Raw genomic sequence first — 20985 nt, forward strand, 5'->3', positions numbered from 1 at the left:
CTCAGCCCTCTGATTTTAAACTCCTTGTGCTGTCTCTTGACGTTGGAGGAACATCTTCCTCCATCAGAGACAAATGTGAGAGCAAACATTATTTAAAACAGTTATACAAGTGCTTTTGTCTTCATCAGGAAGCGGTCTTTCACCTTTTAAAATTGAAAAACTGTTCCCAAAACATGAGGAGGCCTTGAAATGTCCCATGTGTGCTCCTCAGTATATAATTACAAAGATAAGAGGTGACACATTCATTTTGGTAAAACTCCACCGAGCAGGCTCCCAAAGACAGAAAAATCTCTTATTTATGTGTTTGTTTTTTCAACAGACATCACACCACGTATCAAATCTATGCCAGAAACGTCCAATCTAAAATATGGCAATCAATAGGACGTACAAATCGTCATTCTGGAATTGTTACAGCTGGTATTTTATTACCGCAACTTAATCAACTTCAAGTAATATAAATTACTCTGGAAAGGACTCAAAGGTTATTTCAGAGTATTTTTAGTATTTCTCTTTTAATCAACATCAGTGCCTCCATCTTCCCCTCAAGCTGATTTTCTCACAGAAAGCATGTTAAAACAGCAAAAAAGGAGAAGAGGCAAGTGTTTGGCACTCTGATTAACTGGTTGAAGACGTGATCGCTCTTTGCAACACTTCAGGGTCTCTGGAAGCAATTTCACACCCCCAAATCATAGAATCAATCTCAGAATAGTTTGTGTTGAAGGGACCTTCAAAGCTCCCCCAGTGCCCCCCCTGCCATGAGCAGGGACATCTTCACCAGCTCAGGTTGCTCAGAGCCCCGGCCACCTTTTTTTCACCTTTTTATTCCTTCCAAACACAAGCTGCAGAAACAAGTGCCGTGCACCCAGGGTTCATCGTGGCTCAGCCTGGTTGCCACAGCGTAATAGTTAAGCCAGGGTTTGCAAACTGTGCAGTTTGCTATGGGTTGCTGCACAACAGGAGGGGCAGCCACGGGCAGACTCGTAGCCCGAGGGGCATGAAGTGACAGCAACTTCTGCTGCTGGAAGCCACACGCAGCTGTTGCTCCATCACCCACGGCAGTGACATCTGTCATACTGGGCTGAGCAGCAGCGTTCACCTGGAATGACTTCAGCTCGTCTCTTTGGACCTTTTGGCAAGTATTTCTGTATCATATTGACTTCTCTTCCCCCATACAAAACCAAAAAAAAGCATTTTAAAGTTCCCAGTGCCCTTCCCAATGGCAACGCTGACTGGGCAGGGACACGGGCACCACTTATAGCGCTGTGGAAAAGCGCGGGGAGGGCTCAGCTGCAGCTCCCTGTCTGTCCTTGATTAAAGGACAATTTAGCACGGCCTAAGTCACCTGAAGAGCCTCATTCACTTAAATGAAACACCAGGGCTGTGTGCGCAAGGGTGTGGGAAGGCAGAGGTAGCGGTGCTGAGCGCCTACCAGGTCATAGGCGGCCAGGAGCTTTTTCTGCACGTCGGGCAGGGTCCCCAGCGGCTCGAGGTACGGAAAGGCGTCCTTCATGCAGAGGGTGACGGAGGGCGCGTTGTCGCTGCCCACCAGGCGCGAGGACAGGGTGAGGATGCACTGCTTCAGGCTGGCCATGGGCGGCAGACCGCACAGCTCCTTCACAGACACCATGGCGTTCTGCGGGAAAAGAGATAACACTTTGAGCACGTCATGTTGCCGCTCGCCACCCGGTCCCCCCCGTGCCCGCAGGGGCCACGTCAGCGCCTGCGTCTCCCTGCGACGTGGGGCAGCGCTGACCCGCTCCTGATGCTGTTTTGACGTCTCATTCTCCCGTCATCATCATCCTCCAGGAAGAGCAAGCTTGATACATCTCGTATTTCCCATGGGAAAGGAAAGCAGGGAAAAAAAGCCACTTTGTTCTCAGCCTTGCATTACCACATCATAAAGAAGCACAAATACTCTTTCCCCTTCACGGGTAACACATAAGAAAATCAATACTGGGTATACAGGTCAAACCAAACTAACGCGCCAGGGTTTATTTATTTATCAAGTCAGTGGATGTACAGCTGACATGCCTTCAACATTTAGCTTCTCCAGCCATACAATGAATGACCAAGATGCATGAAATGTAAGTAAGCGAGTATTACAACAACCCATACCTTGTGAATGTTCCCCTACAACATCTCGCTGAAAAAACAGCCATCAGAAAATGCCCAGCAAATTAACAGAGGTTTTCCTCATCGATATAATACATTAGCATGCAGCTAAATCTAATGACTCTGTCTTTACAAAGCATTCCCCAGAACAAGATCTTGTGCTGAAGTTCTGTTTGGAAGGCACATTGATGCTGTTTCTGAGTCAGATTCGGACTATTTTCTCTCATATAGTTCAATACATAAGCCTGACCTAGACAGAAGGTGGAGTCAGCAGTTCCAACCAGCAGGAAAGGAAATGCTGGGAAGAGTTTCCCATTCTTAAAAATATGCTTAGACTATTCCTTTGGGAGTGATTTAAAACTTATGTCACTTTGTAAACTTTTCCAGCTGCCAGCATTTAATTTGTTTTAGACCCTGTCCAGAAGAGTGGGGTCAATGAAGTGCTACGCGTTTTTCTATTGTTTTTGAGAAAGAAAAACGAATTGTTTCCGTATCTTTACCAAGGAGATAGTTATGGGTGATTTCAGCTATTTATTCAAGAGAAGTCGTTGTTTATTGCTACTCAGTTTTGTTTCTAGGCAGCGCCTGGAGCTCTGGACGGAGCTGCGCTGGGCGGGCTGGTTCTGGTTCTTCATCTCCTGCCCACCAGCAAGCGGCTGTGACAGCGATGTGCTCCTGGGCCTTGACATTGAGCAGGGAGAAAACCGCAATCCAAGTGGTTCTGGGTGCGCAGGTTGAACACGTGCAGCCCTTGGGCAAACGGTGGCAACACATGCCCTGGGAAACGTGCACAGTGTTTCTCTGAGGTGGACAGCACTTTAATGACACATCCACTGACTGGCTCCTCTGCTCACCCAGACAGGGAAAATCAAGGGTATAAGCCTTACTCAGTTAGCAAAACAAAAGCTTGCTGATGTTTTCCAGGACCAGAGAGCAAATGAAGTCTTTGAGACCTGAGGCCTGGGGACCCTCACTTCTGCTTTCTCAGACAAATACAACCAGAAAAACGTCTTTAGAAAGAGCATAAAAATTACAGAATGGTTTGTGTTGAAGGGCCCTTCCCAGCCCACCCAGTGCCCCCCCTGCCATGAGCAGGGACATCTTCACCAGCTCAGGGTGCTCAGAGCCCCGTCCAGCCTGGCCTGGGATGTCTCCAGGGATGGTTCATCCACCACCTCTCTGGCCAACCTGGGCCAGGCTCTCACCGCCCTCATATTGAGTTTTAAAACATTTCTGCTTGTTGGCTAACACCTGTAATCATCAGCCTTCTAAAGTCAGGTTAAAGGTTGACAACAGCTGTGGGTCTGAAGCTTCACCAGCTTCCACTTACTTCAGCAAGCTTGCCCTACCAAGCTCACCCAAGACCTTTGCTTCCACCAACGCACACAACCCAAGTGACATACCTGCATATTTTCCCTCAGGTCCGTGGCCTCTCGTAGCGGATGCACTGCCAGCTTGAAGATATCATCGATGGTCTTGAGGCCGGTGTTCCTCAGCATGGTGTACTCCCGTGCTTTCTTTCCTATCCGCACCGAGAGGCTGCGCTTCTGGGCCTTCCCACCTCCACTCCGGTTGGTTATTGCGATGTGGACAAAGAGGGTAACGTGTTCCATGATGTCGCCGACAAAAGACCGCAGCGGTATGTGCCTGTATCCGGGCTGCAAGCACTCCAGCGGGATGGTGTACTGCCCTATGAACTCATCCCCAATGTAGTCATCATCCAACACCACAAAACGGATCATGGCCAGCTCCGGCAGATTGATCTGGAACTCAAAGCTTTCATCAAAAATGGGGTTATCACTGTTTTGCTGAACAGTTTTAGTTCTTTGTTCGGTGCAGTCTGCAGGAATCCCGTGTATTTCTATGCAGACATAGGGGTCTATGACATCCCCTTTTGCACATGCACCCTTGGGCTTTGGGAAGTTCTGTCCACTAATTATTTTGACATGTAGGACTTGGGGAGAGACCCCCGGAACAATGCCCTTGGTGTTAGCGCTGAAGTAAGACACTTCGTCACGCATCACCGAAGGCCTGAGGACATACCCACATCCCCCGTTCTGCAGAAACCAGCCGGTGTGTAGGTCCATCATGGGGCCCGGGGTCTGGTAGTTCATTGCCACTATCTGGCAACCACAATTCCAAAAATCTTGAGGATTTAAGTTACTGGAGTCTATCCTCATAGCGCTTGGGTACACCCTGGACAGAAACCTTTTGTTGTAGTTGACGAAATCTTCAGGGTTTTCATTTGCAATCCGACTGGCTTCCGCCTCACTGAAGGAGCACATTTCCCAATAATTTTGAGCTTTCGTGGACGTCTTGAAGTCTCTGTATCGGACAGATTTGCACAGGGACACCAAGTCGGACAATTCCCTGCAGAGCCAGATCAGCTTCGGTTCCCTCGAGAAGTCCTCTGAGAGTCTCCGCGATATTTCAGCCTCTTCGTCTTCGTCTGTGACTTCTCCTTCTAATATATCCTGGTCGCAGGGCAGCTTCTTCCCCTTCACAATGATCTTCATTTTCAGTTTCTCGGGTGATGGGAGGTAGACTTCTGAGGATAAAGGTGCCTCTGTGTAGAGTTTGTTTCCAAAGATCCTTTTCATGTGTTGTACCATGACCTTCTGCTGTTGTACCGAGCAGTGGTTCCCCAAGCAGAGAATAAGGGGGTATTCTGAAGCAAAGAAAGCCAATTTATTTATTACCTCAATAACATTCTGAAAGGCAAGAGGCGATGTCATGTTGTTACGGTTACAAATAATGGGTTCATTATCTGGGCCGTCGCAGACGTCTAGTTCAATACTCCGACAACTCATCTTTAAAGCTCTGACATAACCATTGATATCAGCCGGCCCTCTGAGCTGGTCTTCTATGAGATACGTGTTGTGGGACGCATTGATGTAGTAATGTGACAAAGGCTGTGTCATGTCTTGGACAATTTTTTTGTGCTCCGGGTCAAAAATGTCACATTCTGGGGACAACAAGTATTGAGTAAATCCGTCAATCGCAAGAAAACCTTTCAAACGCCCTTCTTGAGAAAGCTCATACCTACGTATAATATCTAGACACATTTCTTCCGTTATGTGGGTCACTCCTTGCTCAGCCTCTAAAAACAGCATGAGGTCATTGGCATCTAGATACTCTTTGTTTTTAGAGATCTGCACGAGCAAGAAATAAACTTCGGGTCTTGTGCAAAGTTCGCAGAATGCTTCACAAAATTCCTCCTCTGTGACTCGCGTTGTCAGCTTCTCTTTGCTCTTCTGGATTTCCTTAAATTTTAATCTAATCTTTGATTCCTTTAAGGTGGGGTTAAGTTTCTTTATTAGCTCCACAGATGTGTCTTCTAACATGATGCCGTTACCGTCAACATCTGCTGCTTCAAATACAGTTTTCAGCCAGGCAAACCGTGGGGTATTATGGCTGCTTTCCATCAAATCCAAGGGCTGTTTGCTACGAGAAACCAGGTACCTTAATCCTGATACCCAAATATTGGCCACATCAGCTGAATTAGCAACCAAGTCAAGCGACTCGTAGTTCTCCCCGTGGATTATCGACAGCGCACAGTCCTCAGAAATCTGGTCTGCAAGTCCATTATTCCTGAACGTTTCTGTGTTCTTCCCTAGTCTGATTTCTTTTATAGCAGAAATATCAAGCTTGGCTTTCTCGAGGTCCTTCTTGGAAGGCTCCCAACGAAGAGCTTGCAGGTCAGGATCCAGAGTGAAAAAACGGTTGTAAATCCGGGAATTTGGACGAACTTTCTTGAGTTCGCACCCAGCCTGCATAAAGCTGATACAGTCGCTGGCGCTGCTGATCTTCTTCTCTGACGGCATGCTGCTGAACGACACTGTTTTCTTTCTTCCACACTTTTGGTTTGAAGGATCCTGTGGAATAATTAATAAAAATGAATAAGTTTTCTTCAGCCATTCCACAAATGCATAAATAATAGAGAAGATACGTTTATGTAAAGATAATCCTTGTTCTTCTGAACCTCAAAACACAGCATCTTATCCCTTTCCACAATTCAGTTCCTTACTGAGCTATAAAATATACACAGCGCCTTGGTTGTTTGCAGCGTTGGAGACACCAAGTTTTCACGAGTGACATTCGCGTCTATTAAACTGCCTTCCAGATCTCAGTGACGGTTGTGACAAGTTGGTATCTGGTTGTGTCACCAAACAGTTTTGGTTTGGGAAGCTTTCTGCAATTTTAGTGCAGCAACCACACTGAAATCTTTCCCCACATATTAGCAACTCAAAACACTTCACAATAATTATAAACTGCAAATAATTTCTTTCTGTGCATGATTTCCATCTACTCCGTTAGTGTATAAACCATCCAACAGATACCAAAAACATTTTTAAAACATCATTCAAAGCTGCAATTAATAGTCAAACACTTGTTCAAGTTGCTTTTTCCCTGGGCACCAGCAACACTTTTCCAGTTCTCTGCCTTCTGCTGTTGAAGGGAGTTTTGGTGCCTGGATCACAGTATCACAGTATCACAGTATGTTTGGGATTGGAAGGGACCTCAAAAGATCATCCAGTCCAATCCCCCTGCTGGAGCAGGAACGCCCAGGTGAGGTCGCACAGGAACATGTCCAGGTGGGTTTTGAATGTCTCCAGAGAAGGAGACTCCACAACCCCCCTGGGCAGCCTGTTCCAGTGTTCTGTCACCCTTACTGAGAAGAAGTTTCTTCTCAAATTTAAGTGGAACCTCTTGTGTTCTAGCTTGATCCCATTACCCCTTGTCCTATCATTGTTTGCCACCGAGAAGAGCCTGGCTCCATCCTCATGGCACTCACCCTTTATATATTTATAAACATTAATAAGGTCCCCCCTTAGTCTCCTCTTCTCCAAACTAAAGACCCCCAGCTCCCTCAGCCTTTCCTCACACAGGAGATGCTCCACTCCCTTAATCATCTTCGTTGCCCTACGCTGGACCCTCTCCAGCAGTTCCCTGTCCTGCTGGAACTGAGGGGCCCAGAACTGGACACAATATTCCAGATGTGGTCTCACCAGGGAGGAGTAGAGGGGAAGGAGGACCTCTCTGACCTACTGACCACCCCCCTTCTAATCCACCCCAGGTACCATTGGCCTTCCTGGCCACAAGGGCACAGTGTTGGCTCATGGTCATCCTGTTGTCCACCAGGACCCCCAGGTCCCTTTCCCCTACGCTGCTCTCTAATATGTAATCTCCCAACCTATACTGGAACCTGGGGTTGTTCCTGCCCAGGTGCAGGACTCTACACTTGCCCTTGTTACATTTCATCAGGTTATTCCCCGCCCAGCTCTCCAGCCTGTCCAGGTCTCTGATGGCAGCACAGCCTCTGGCGTGTCAGCCACTCCTCCCAGCTTGGTGTCATCAGCAAACTTGCTGATAGTGCACTCAATTCCCTCGTCCAAATCGTTAATGAATATATTGAATAATACTGGATGTGGAGCAGAAGAGGAGACCCAAGGAGAGGAAAGGTCTGGAGAGCTGGGAATTGTTATGTTACTGATCTTTTCTTCTGCAGAAAAATAAAAGCCATTTATTTTTAGTACCAAGATACCTGTGCTTTTTGATGAAAATAGGCCACGGAATTAATCAGGGTTTTTTCAGGTGGAAAAGAAACCTAATTGCCCTCATGAAGAATCCACCAAAGTTGCTTTTTAACATTCAGCCTTAATCTCTCAAGGATTTGGAGGGAATCCTCTGTGCCCTCCTTCCCTGCTTTTATTTAGATGGCTGCTCCTGGGTTCGTACTGTTGCATAGGGAGCATCAGAATACATACAACAGCAGTTCTTTATCTCTGGGTAAGACTTTCCCATGTCTTTCAATCAACTGAATCAAATCCAAGTCTAATTCATGGACTGATAGCCTAAAATTAGCAAGATGTGAGTATTATTGACATTGATAGGATTATTTTAACTGCTATTAACAACCTCCCCAATCTGCCGTGCAATACACACAAACCCCGCAAAACCGCAATTGCTATTAGAGCTGAGCTAGGGAATGCACTCAGCCTTTCAAAGCTGAGAGCTGCCAATTTAGATGTAATGAGACAGCTTCCATTGACAATTACCAAGAAGGTATTCATCGCAAAAGCTTCAAATGTGCTCCTGGAAGCTCAAGGGCTGCTTTCTCAGCCTGAAGAACCTGTTTTCTAAAGGTTTCTGAAGGAGGGACTGGGAGGTTTGGGCTCAGCACGCTCCTAAAAGAGAACTTCTGCTGTTGAACTCATCAGAGGGACTGAGTTTGGAAACAGTGGGACCAATAAGTCATCGGCAGCTGTGGGAAAACTCCACCCCATCCACCCTGACCTTTGACTACTCCATCTTCTGCTGTTTAAATCAAAGAGCTAACAGAAATAAATACGTGGGACTAAAAGAAAAATAGGAATAAACATGCTCTTCACCTCACCCCACCCCCTTTGTCAAAAGTCTAGGACATATATCGCTGATCTGAAGTTAAGAAGCAGGGCAGTTTTAAGAGCTGTAGAGCAGCCCTGCACACAGAGGTCAAGCTTGTGGATTATTATTTGTCTGAAATTAAGTTACCTGAAGGGCCTCTAAAGCATCGACATTCTCCCAGGATTCTGCTAAGGAGGATGAGGAGGGCAGAAAGCATCACTTACCCAAACACCGGGAGCCCTTAAAGAGCAGCATGGCTTCTGTGAAACAAGGTGAAGTTCCAATGATGTGAGAGCTAAGAGCTGCTTCCCCACAAAACTATTCACGTTTTCACCCTTGCTAAAAGAGCTTTATCCTGATCTTTGCCATTTCCCATGAACCTGGCGCTAAGAAATCAATACCAGACAGCTTAGTCTGTCCTCACTAATCGATCAGCGGTGCATCCTAAAAGCCATCTGCTCTGGAAACTCCACATGAGCCACTTCATTGGCCAAACCATTACCTGGTTGGTTTGTTTGGTTTTTTCTTTTTCCAGGAGAAACTAATGAGCTCTGTGGGGTAAGGTACCCTGTCCTTGAAAATCTGGAAGCTCGTGGTGGGAAAATCACAGAATCCCAGAATGTCAGGGATCGGAAGGGACCTGGAAAGCTCATCCAGTGCAGTCCCCCCATGGAGCAGGAACACCCAGATGAGGTTACACAGGAAGGTGTCCAGGCGGGTTGGAATGTCTGCAGAGAAGGAGACTCCACAACCTCCCTGGGCAGCCTGGGCCAGGCTCTGCCACCCTCACCAGGAAGAAGTTTCTTCTCATCTTTCAGTGGAACCTCCTGTGTTCCAGTTTGCACCCATTACCCCTTGTCCTACCATTGGCTGTCACTGAGAAGAGCCTGGCTCCATCCTCCTGACACTCACCCTTTACATATTTGTAAACATTAATGAGGTCACCCCTCAGTCTCCTCTTGTCCAGCTCCAGAGCCCCAGCTCCCTCAGCCTTTCCTCACACGGGAGATGCTCCACTCCCTCCAGCATCTTGGTGGCTGCGCTGGACTCTCTCCAGCAGTTCCCTGTCCTGCTGGAACTGAGGGGCCACAACTGGACACAAGATTCCAGGTGTGGTCTCCCCAGGGCAGAGCAGAGGGGCAGGAGAACCTCTCTGACCTACTGACCACCCCCTTCTAACCCACCCCAGGTACCATTGGCTTCCTGGCCACAAGGGCCCAGTGCTGGCTCATGGTCACCCTGCTGTCCCCAGGACCCCCAGGTCCCTTTCCCCTACGCTGCTCTCTAATAGGTCATTCCCCAACTTATACTGGAACCTGGGGTTTTTCCTGCCCAGATTCAAGACTCTACACTTGCCCTTGTTATATTTCATTAAATTTTTACCCGCCCAACTCTCCAGCCTGTCCAGGTCTCTGGATGGCAGCACAGCCTCTGCCGTGTCAGCCACTCCTCCCAGCTTGGTGTCACCAGCAAACTTGCTGACAGTCACTCTATTCCCTCATCCAAATCACTGATGAATATATTGAATAATACAGGCCCCAGCACTGCCCCCTGAGGCACTGCACTGGATACAGGCCTCAACTGGACTCTGCCCCATTGACCACGACTCTCTGGCTTCTTTCCTTCAGCCAGTTCACAGTCACCTCACTACCCGCTCATCCAGACCGCACTCCCTCAGTTTAGCTGTGAGGATGCTGTGGAGACTGTGTCAAATGCCTTACTGAAGTCGAGATAGACCACATCCACTGCTTTGCCAAAACGTACCTTTAAACATTAAATGAAGTCAGCGAGTCACTTGTGGCACTCAAAGCACCGTGCGGCAAGTTGACAAATAATGGTGTAATTTTTCTATAATGAAGTAAGCCAGCGCAGAGAAGGTTTACATAAACTGAGAGAACAGAGAAAGTCAATGTAGGGGCCAGGGCTGCGACAGGAAATGGGAAAAAAATGGGAAAGCTGAAAAAACAATTTGATTAAGAAAGAATAAAAAGATGATTAGCATTAACTGTTTCCAACATTATGGAAAACAGAGCTTGCCAGACTAAGCTGATATTCCTTCTTTTATAAGATTAAAAGTTTGGTTGATACACATAATAAAATCGTAATATATTTAGACTCTGTAATACATAATACACTTAGACGCTAATATATTGTGGTTTCTGCAATGCGTTTGACTTGGTACTGAATTACATTTTGATTAAGAAGATGATACAACAACAAAAACAAACTCAGAAGACATTAAATGGATCAAACACGAGATAGATCACGTGTCTCGAATGCAACAGTAAATGCGAAACGCTCATTGAGTGGATCTGCTTCAAACAGGATCCTGCTGGGACCCGTTCGCAGCCCAATGCTATTTAGCATTTTTAGAGTGACCTGGAAGAAAGCATAAGATCAATATACATGGAGACTGGAGATGATATAAAGCCAAGATGTGAATAGTGATGAATAACAAATACTATGGGTCAGTGACCGAAAGTCAAAAGGACATGAAACACAAGGGCAGGCCTTATCTATAGGACTCTGACTGAGGAACCAACCCCAACTTTGTCATCACAGATGATCAGCACAGAATATAACACAAAGATCACAACGGTATACTGGGTTGTATAAGCATAACATCTACTCAAAATCAAAAAGTTTTAATATCTTTATATTAGTGATACCCTCGGTTGAGAAAATACCTTGAAAACTGGAGGGAGTTCACAAGAGCCACAAGAATCAGGAAGATTTTGGAAAACACACTCAAGAAAGAGATTCTGGATTCTTTCTGTTCTATACACACGCGGTCTGGTCAGAGCAACCGCAGGAGCCCAAATTAATATATGGAATAACTTCAAGGGACAATTCTTATGCCCTAATAAAGGCATATCTGGGCACTTTTATTCAGAATGTAATGGTTTCAGTTGAGTAGTTTAATTAAATAGTGAATCAATGTATTTTTAAAAGATCCTTTAAATTACGTTTCCTTATGGACACCATAGCCACTCAAGATGTAGACTGACATTGTCATAGATTATAGGTGATTATATAAAGATCGGTACCATCGGGGGGTACATCCTCTCGATATCTGAAACAAAAACCAAACCAACCAACCAAACAAAAAACAAAGAAGCCAAAACCAACAAACCCACAGGAAAAAAGATGCTGTAGTATCACGGCTCTGGTATCACCAGCCACTCAGGGCCCAAAGTACTGTGGCCAATTTAATTTCATTCTGAATCTTACAACAATCCTCCAGGAATAAAACGTGTAATCCAATAAGCCACCCAAATCTCCACAGCCTAATCACATTATTTTAAGCCCTTTTTAATCAACTTAAATGATTTCTTCGTTAATCACACTTATGCTGATTCAGATCCACCCGAATCCTTAGATTTTGCAATGAGGTTATGAAAATCAATAAATAAAGGTAATGAGCCTGGTTTAATGGGAATATTTTTTTAAAATTCTGATAAAGTGTATATAATATATTCAATATCCTTAGGCTGAAAAGCCGGGTTATAGGTATAAATTATGCTGCTGATATAAGAGCAGACTACATCAAACCATGAAATATTCCACCACAGCGACAGCAGAGCTGACGGGGCTAAAACCAACATAAAGTGAAACAAGGATATCGATGGTCTACTTGGCGACAGGAGAACAAATTAAACGGCTCCTTTAAAAGCAAAACACAGATTTCCCCAATAATACAAAGGAAATAAATATTCGACACAGCTGTGGCAGCCTCATTAAATCACATTATGTGAATCTAATAAATAGGGGTATTCAAAATTTTTCCCGGTGCTGATGCTGGATGTTTGTGCGACTCATCAAACCCACGAGTGACCGATGTAGGTTACAGGAGCTTTGAGAAGCCTTCACAGCAACCTGCGGCATCATAAGCATCCCATTTATTTAAAGAATCACTGCCTTGCCATGGTGCTGTGCCACAATCTTTATCACATTTCTTCACACCATTCCTGAATATTTTTTTTCCAGTAGACTGCTTGGGATACCTTCAGGACAAGCAGACTATATATCCGAAACACAATCCTTTTCATTTCTGACCACAAAGGGCAGGTAAGAGAAATAGATTTGAAACCTCTTCACCTCAACTACGACCCTTTGACCACGAGTTCCCCAATAATTAAGCACGATGTAAGAAACAGTTGGGATAATACCAAATGTGGGTTTCTTACCTAAAAGCTTCAGTGTTATTGCTTTTCCTTTTTGTGTTTGAGAGTTCTTGGTCATGCAGCGCCAGAGAAGATCCACAGGAGTGCCCATTACCTCCAGCCTTTCCATTGTATACACTTTAAACAGCGATGACATGAAAAGAAGCCTATTTTGGCAGAGTTTTGTGAAGAGCTGGCCCAGAATAAAAGCAAACCCAAGTTCACAAGCAGTCCATAGGCACAACCTCACTGAGAAAATGACACACTGCCCATAGTTTAACCAGAATTTTCAGAGAAGGACAATGTCTCTTATGAGATGCAGGTGTTTATGCTACAGGCCTGGAAGAATCTTCCCTTGTTTTCCTATTTAAGCCTGTGCAGAGAGACAATGTCTGGCAAATAAAGGTATTTTAAATACACGTCCTAGACATGTTTATACTCCGTTTGTGAATAACGCAGGGAATGGAGAATAAAGCTGCATTCGCATGGTTAGACACGCACCCAAGACGGGGCCGTGAGCCGTTTCACCACCTCCCTTCCAAGAGAAACCTGTAAAATTATCTAAAAACATATTCTGAGCCATTCCAAGAGCAAACATCTCCCACACAAATAGCTCCTTGAAGCCTAGAGAGCAATTGTGTTTTGCCGGGGTGATCCAGAACTCCAGCAGAGAGAAACTGGGAAAACCAGCACAATTACTGTGCTAGAATAATGGCAGAATTATACAAACGGAGCAACCGGAGCCCCTTCCATTGCTACCGCTTGGATTAATCAGATAGAGCTCTTCTTGAAACCGATACATAAACTGATATTAGTTCAGTCTGCGTGTATAATTTCAATTCGCTCTCATTTGTCACAGCGAATGATGTCAGATTTTAATTAAAATCTTTAAACTGAAAATTAAAATGTCAGTGGTGATGCACAGATGCTGCTGAACAGATTTATCTCCCCACTAATGTAAATTAAAAAAAGAGGGAACACCTCAGAGCAAGAGTTTCAAGGCATTCTCTGCTCAGCCACCGAATCAAGTCCCGGACCTGTATTTTCTTTCTATAAACACCTCTTGCACTCTTGCAGGATCAGGGACTACCCAGCTCAAGTCTATAAATGAAATAGCGCTGGGAATGTAAAAGCAAATCGCTCCTCAGCGCGGCGTATCAGTGCGGTGAGTGACTAACGTGTGACTTGGGAAAATCCAGTGTCACTCATCAGACAGAATTGGACAAACCCACAGCCTTGAGCTCCACCTGGGGTACGGCCCTTTTAGCCCCATGATTACCATCCAGCTCGCAGGTATTTATATCAACAGCCTGTGCAATCTACAGTGGCACAAAGCAGCTCTTTCTTTTCTCCAAAGCTGATGGAGATGCTTCCAGAGGTTGTTCTGTTTGGTCCAAAGGAGGCAGAGTTAAGAACTTTGTTTGTGGCCACCACCTTCAGCCTGAATATCTGAGTTTACACTGGTTTGGATAAGCCCATCATCACATGCAGCCAGGCCCTACTGATGCTGCACAAACGCCTTCTCTGACTCCGCTAGTAAAGCCCATTTCATGGCTTAACTTAACTGCCTACAAATTAAACGAAAGAGACAATAAAACGTTGCATATTGCAATGTACTCTTACAGCGAACAGCAAGATTTGGGTTTCTGCTGGTTCGATGAGGGTCTGCTGCTCAAGCTGCTCATGGTTTCACCCTGATTTTCTGTCTCTGTGTTCTCAGTGACTGCACTTATCAACCTTTCCTCACTGCTGAGGGATCAACGTATCTACCAGGCGCCGGGAAGGGAAAATTATATCTCTGCAGTATTAAAAAGGCTGAAAAAATAAAATGGTATTGCTAATGGGCAGCTCCAGTGCTGCTGTTTGTACAGGATGTGCCAGCTCCACGGAGCTGAATTTCATTACATATTTGCACATGGCAATTTGCGCTGGCCAGGAAATACTCTTCTCCTTAACTGAGTCTTGCTGCTAAAACAGAACAGCCAGAAAAAAGAGACCAGAGGTCAATTTCTTCTTCATGTCCAGCCTGAATCTCCCTGCTTTAGTTTAAACCATCAGTCCTGCTCTCCTAGTTTACGGTTAAAACTTTTACCTTGGTTCTGCTGCTCATGTGGGGCCGGCAATTGGAGGCACATTTGGGGGGCCAGAGCTCAACAGCCAGCACGTGCCCCAGACACCCCGCAGTGATTCACAGCATCTGTTTCAATTGCCAAAACTATTTAATAAACCACTAGTAGACTTGAGGCTCGAAATCTCGCAGGGATGTTTAGACTGAGAGCTCGTGCAGTGACAAACTCCTGGCTTTGAAGAAATGCTGTTAAAGCCTATCTTTGGGCGTTTACACATCCTCCCGTTCGGTGCGAGACCCGCCATCTGCGTACCACGATTTGCCAGTGATGCTGACGTACCGCCCGCCACCGCGCTGCTGCCACAACGCAGACAACAACCTCTCCTGGTGTTGTCACCTGCACGCTGCTCACAGCCAAATTCTTCCTCCTCGCGTCAGTCCATCACCTGCAAGAACCCAAACTCCCTCCGCAGAAGGCGAGCAGCACGTGAAACAGCAGTGTGTTCAAACATGGGGCTGCTATCTAGATTGAATTAGGTAATTTGAGTTAGATTGTAGTCCTAACCCATTGCAGGAACGTTCCTGAAAAGCAGGCATTTGGATTTATCGTATTTAAACGCCCAGCTCTGCTCTCGCCTTGCCACAGTGATTCAGTTCCCGCTGTGGGGGGCTATTTATCTCATATTCCCCTTGCAACGTAGAAGCCATTGCTCCAGTCAAACCTCGCATTACAGATGGTTATTTTCTCCTTTATCATCACCCCGCTAATAGTCTGTCTCGCAAGGAGGCAAAGCAGGGAGCTGAATGATGCCGGCGGCAGCCGAGACGCGATGCTGCTGGCGCAGGGGAGCTCTCCCAGGGCTTTCAGCGGTTTGCGAAGGGCTGACTCCAGTGCCTCGCTGGCTGCGTGTCACCGCGATTACACTGACCGGGTTATTCTGATTTACTGGGCAGAGACACAGAGAGGCAGGAAATTGGCCCAGCAATGATGTACTAATGTATACTCCTCTCCAGAAGCTCAGTGCTTCTAAACATGAAAACGTTAAAACCATGGTTTTGATAAGCATGACAAATCACATAAAGTCATTACGGTTTTATTAGAGGAAACATTTTCAAATACATTGATTAAATTTAGGAATAATGACTTGGACCTAAAGATATAAACCTCTAATCTCATCAGCCCTAATGATCTCCTGAAATAGAAGGGAGGAAGTCAGTGTCTTCGGGGCCAGGACATAAAGCACACAATGCACAACAGCAGCCCTTTATCGGCCTCACTGCAATGGGTAAAACTGGGCGGGAAGATAAAGACTGCGGAGAGCCAGATCACAATCCATACATTAAATAGCTTCAGCTACCTGCAATTTTAACCACTGTTTAAAATCACTTAGTTCTCGAGCTCCAACAACCATCAAGACATTATCGTAATCAAAAAGCAGCAGTTAGTGTTACTCTGTGCATATTCACAATGTGGCATATGGAAAAATGAATGTGTTCAACCTGTGGTTGTCTCCGCAATGCAAATGGTTCCTGGTGTGCACTCTCCGATGTATAAGTTGCATGCAAACAACCCACAGGCCAACCTGCTAACTCCTCAGTTTCAATCCGATTGCCCCTCACCTCCCTGATGTGGACGGACAAAGAAAAAACATCGCCACAAATAAACCGGGGGAAACAATTATCATCATCTTACATGTTTGCCGAAACACCAGCAAACATAAGAAACTGCTGAGGCTATAACAACTGTTCTTCCAAAGGTTGTACCCTTAAATTTAACATTGCTAGGGAAGAATAAAATAGCAAACAGTGCATCTTTGTGGAAAACCAGAAGAATTATTTGAGTGCTTTCCCTCACCCTCCCTCTTCTATGCAGTTTGGAGATTCATGTACTTCTCTTTCTCACAAGGACTACATCACAGGATAACAAATGATTTTGTTAAACTGTAATTCCAGATTCAAGGTATGAGTTTGGTTGCGTTTTCTTCCCTTTTACTTTATTACAGGAATAAACTTTCTATCATTCGTCTGTATTTGGCATTAAATCAAATCTGTAGAGTGTACAAACACCGATGGGTGTTTGCTCTATCAATCTCTGTTCTAACAACTGGGAACTACATCTTATACTGCATTACACATATGAACTATTTAGAATAAACAAAAAGAGAAAAACAGGCTACCCACACACACTAAATATCTGATAGTAAAGTGAAAATAATCCATGTGGTAGCACAGCTGCACATTAAGATAACTGAGTCTGTCCTCCACCACTCAAGCCACTGAGTTTCAGCCTTTTTCAGTATTCTTGAGTTATTCTTTTTTTATCGCTGTAAATAAAAAGACTTAATTTCCAAGCTCTTCCCATCTTTATTTCTTCCCTTGAACTCACCTCTGAGAGACTTAATGAGGACAGAAAATTGATCGGCAAGTACATTTTATGCCTTATTTGAAAGCACATGATGTTTCGCACAAGTCCTCTTATGTAGGGAAGATATTTCTGGCAAGTCCTTCTCTTCCATAAAAATATTAAGGAAGAAAAAGAGAGATGTGGCAGCCCAGGACTTGTGTTTAACATTCACATGCAAACCCCACCTTCACTTCATCGCTTTATGGACCATTATTTCTATGTGGGTTTTTTGTCTCCTAGAGCTGTCTAATTCAAAATGAATGTACAGCTGTGTCTTGAGAAGCACAACACTAACCACAGAGTGACAGGACGGGGGAAATAACCAACCTTTGCAGAACACACTGGGTGCAAATGAGCTAACATGCAGCTACAGGAGGAGCAGGAAAAACACCCCACCTCTCTGGGTACCTGGGCCAGGCTCTCACCACCCTCAGGGCCAACAATTCCTTCCTCATGTCCAGCCTGAATGTCCACTCCTTTAGTTTAAACCATCACCCCTTGTCCTATCGCAAAAGGCCCTGCTCCAAAGTCTGTTCCCATCTTTCTTATGGGCCCTTTTAAGTACAGAAAGACCACACGAAGGTCTCCACGGAGCTTCAGGTCTGGACATGAGGAGATCTTTTACAGTGAGGGTGGTGAGAGCCTGGCCCAGGGTGCCCAGAGAGGTGGTGGATGAACCATCCCTGGAGACATCCCAGGCCAGGCTGGACGGGGCTCTGAGCAACCTCAGCTGGTGAAGATGTCCCTGCTCATGGCAGGGGGGGCACTGGGGGAGCTGGGAAGGTCCTTCAACCCAAACTCTTCTATGATGCTATGAAAGCTCATTCCATGTGTCAAAGAGCCGAGGGCAGGAGCGGGAGGCCCATCGCCCAGGGCAGCACCTCGCCTGCTGGTCACGCTGCAGCACCAACGGCCCAGCCGGACCCAGGGCAAGTCCCGGCCCGAGGACTGCGGTTCCACAGCCATGGGCGGTGACGGCAGGAGGGGTGAGGGAGGTGAGAGGCAGACAAGAACATGCCGTTTCCCTCCCTACAGGGTTAAACACAACCCACGCTCAACAGGGAGTTCATCAGGCTGCGGTGATAGCACCTGCGGAAAACACCGGCACCGCTCCTGCCCATCTGCCATGGGTGTACAGGGCCTGCAAGGAGCGGGAGGAGAATCCCAGAATGTCAGGGGTTAGAAGGGACCTGGAAAGCTCATGCAGTGCAATCCCCCCATGGAGCAGGAACACCCAGATGAGGTTACACAGGAAGGTGTCCAGGCGGGTTGGAATGTCTGCACAGAAGGAGACTCCACAACCCCCCTGGGCAGCCTGGGCCAGGCTCTGCCACCCTCACCAGGAAGAAGATTCTTCTCATATTTAAGTGGAACCTCCTGTGTTCCAGTTTGCACCCATTGCCCCTTGTCCTACCGTAGGCTGTCACCGAGAAGAGCCTGGCTCCATCCTCCTGACACTCCCCCTTTCCATATTGATCCCCAGGAATGAGTCACCCCTCAGTCTCCTCTTGTCCAGCTCCAGAGCCCCAGCTCCCTCAGCCTTTCCTCACACGGGAGATGCTCCACTCCCTTCAGCATCTTGGTGGCTGCACTGGACTCTCTCCAGCAGTTCCCTGTCCTGCCGGAACTGAGGGGCCACAACTGGACACAAGATTCCAGGTGTGGTCTCCCCAGGGCAGAGCAGAGGGGCAGGAGAACCTCTCTGACCTACTGACCACCCCCTTCTAACCCACCCCAGGTACCGTTGGCTTCCTGGCCACAAGGGCCCAGTGCTGGCTCATGGTCACCCTGCTGTCCCCAGGACCCCCAGTCCCTTTCCCCTACGCTGCTCTCTAATAGGTCATTCCCCAACTTATACTGGAACCTGGGGTTGTTCCTGCCCAGATGACAGACTCTACACTTGCCCTTGTTATATTCCATTAAGCCACAGCCTGGCAGAATCCACAGCCCGGCCCCACCGCGCTGCAGCATCTGCTGCTGTGTCTCCCGGGGCTGGGTCCAGCCGCACACAGCGAGACACCCTGCCCCGGGCTCTGCTACCGGGGAGCGGTGCCAAGGGGAGGGCAGCTGGCAAAAGCCAGTAAATCCTTCAGCTCAAGCCAGCAGAGATCCTGCTGGGCCCCCGCCAGCCCTAGCGGCGGGTCAGATAAAGAGCAGTGCGCTCCAGGTAGCTCATAAAAAGAGATTAAGGCAATGCAGTCAATGAGACAGTTTCCTTCTGTTTGCCCACTCAGGCAGAATGATTTCCCCTCCCGATTAATCTCTGCCTTCCTCCGCTCAGGGGAGGGGGCTGTAAATTGGCCCTGGTGGGGAGACACCAGGGCGCACAGGTGGGGACATGGCAGAGCCGCGTCCAGAACGGCCCCGCGTCCCCCCAGGCACCGGGCCATTTCTTTGGGAACACAGGTGTAAAAGAGTGTTCATCAAAAGGAATTTTAAAAGCATTCAGTTGTCATATAACTAAACAATCATTTCCACGGCGCTAGCCATGCCCTAGCCAAGCTTCAGGGATGTCATCTCTCAGGTCAGCATTCCTGTCTTCCCCAAGAAGGGCAAGGCTGGCTCCTCAAAGCTCAGTGTCCCTTAAACATCTCCATTAGAATGGATAAAAGAGAAAAAAAGAAGTGACAGAACAATATCGTACAGCAGCCATGCAATTACTGACTGTACGTGAAGTCCATGTTGGCTACGATTTTCCCTGAAATTCATAGAACACCACCCAAGTAATATCTACATGGACAAAAAGCACTTGGCCACCCAGCAAATCCACCGAGCCAGCCTCGGGTACAGGTCTGCACAAACAGTTTGGAAAGATGGAGACCTGCAAAGGAACAAACACACCCGCTCCCTCATCCACGTGCCCAACGTCTGTCCTGTACTTCATTCCAGGTACCGAAACGCAGCAGGACAAAAACAGCAGCACCCTGATTAACCAGCTACTCAATCAAGGTTTTGTGTGGGTTGGTTGACATTTGTAGGGAAACACAACATAATAATGAAAAACAGCGCATAACAGGGTTCTCTTCAATAGTATTCAGTTTGTTTTTCCAAGCTCAACAACTGATAGGTTAAATACCTTTAATGCACTGAAAATATTTGCTGTGTAATCCCCAGGAACCCCTACCCCCTTTAGCTGCCCTACTCTTTGTAGTCTGAGGTTTCTGTTAACTGTACCACAGGTCTCAAGGAAACGGGAAGATAAAGAATCCACATTCTTGCTTCTGCAGCATCTCTACTGAAGTGCCGCTCACCATACCCTTGTGCGGTGCCTCCACATACTCACACCTGCGCTTGCACTTACTCCAAGTTCTTGACAGATAGTAATTTTGAACCTTGTTCCCTGTGGAGAAACTTTCATCTCTCCATCTGATTCAAGCTTCTACCACATGACGGTTAAGCACAACATCCGAGCCCTGAGGTCAGATTATTACAATTTATTTCAACATTGTGCGTAAGAGAAAGAATCAGCTCGCAGCGGGAATCCATGTGAACAATTAAAACCACAACAGAGGTGCCTTTCTCAGCTGTCAAGTGGCCATTCATGTTTTATTTAGTCAGTTAGGCATATTGCTGATGGTTTAAAAGGAAGAGTAACACAGTTTGTGGACAAAGTTTTATTGTGGAACTGCACAGGTGTGACACAATAGGTTTGGCCTCGCCCCGCGACAAAAATGGGCTGTTCTACCCCAATTTCTACCCAACGCCTTTGTCTTCTGCCACGCACTTCACCATTGGCCGCACATTCTGGGAAGAGCTATAGTGTTATTAATATACTTATTATACTTTATATATATATATACCTGGAGCTGCTGCGGTGCCACTCAGCTGCAAAACAGCCCACAGACAAGAAG

The 20985-nt window shown here is 46.5% G+C and overlaps 1 protein-coding gene across 5 annotated transcripts in view; it reads right to left on the reverse strand.

The window, feature by feature from the left end:
• The window catches only part of PLCL1 (phospholipase C like 1 (inactive)), a 130917-nt gene that overhangs the window by 42250 nt on the left and 67682 nt on the right, over positions 1-20985 (reverse strand). For all 5 annotated transcript variants that reach the window (XM_082055416.1, XM_082055415.1, XM_082055414.1 and 2 more), the window contains exons 2-3: positions 3516-5987; positions 1430-1633 (exon numbers count right to left, since the gene is read on the reverse strand). In XM_082055416.1, the coding sequence (XP_081911542.1) occupies positions 1430-1633; positions 3516-5987 (2676 nt within the window). The remainder of the gene's footprint in view (positions 1-1429; positions 1634-3515; positions 5988-20985) is intronic.

The sequence above is a fragment of the Streptopelia decaocto genome (assembly GCF_964273445.1).
Source record: "Streptopelia decaocto genome assembly, chromosome: 6".
NCBI lineage: Eukaryota > Metazoa > Chordata > Aves > Columbiformes > Columbidae > Streptopelia > Streptopelia decaocto.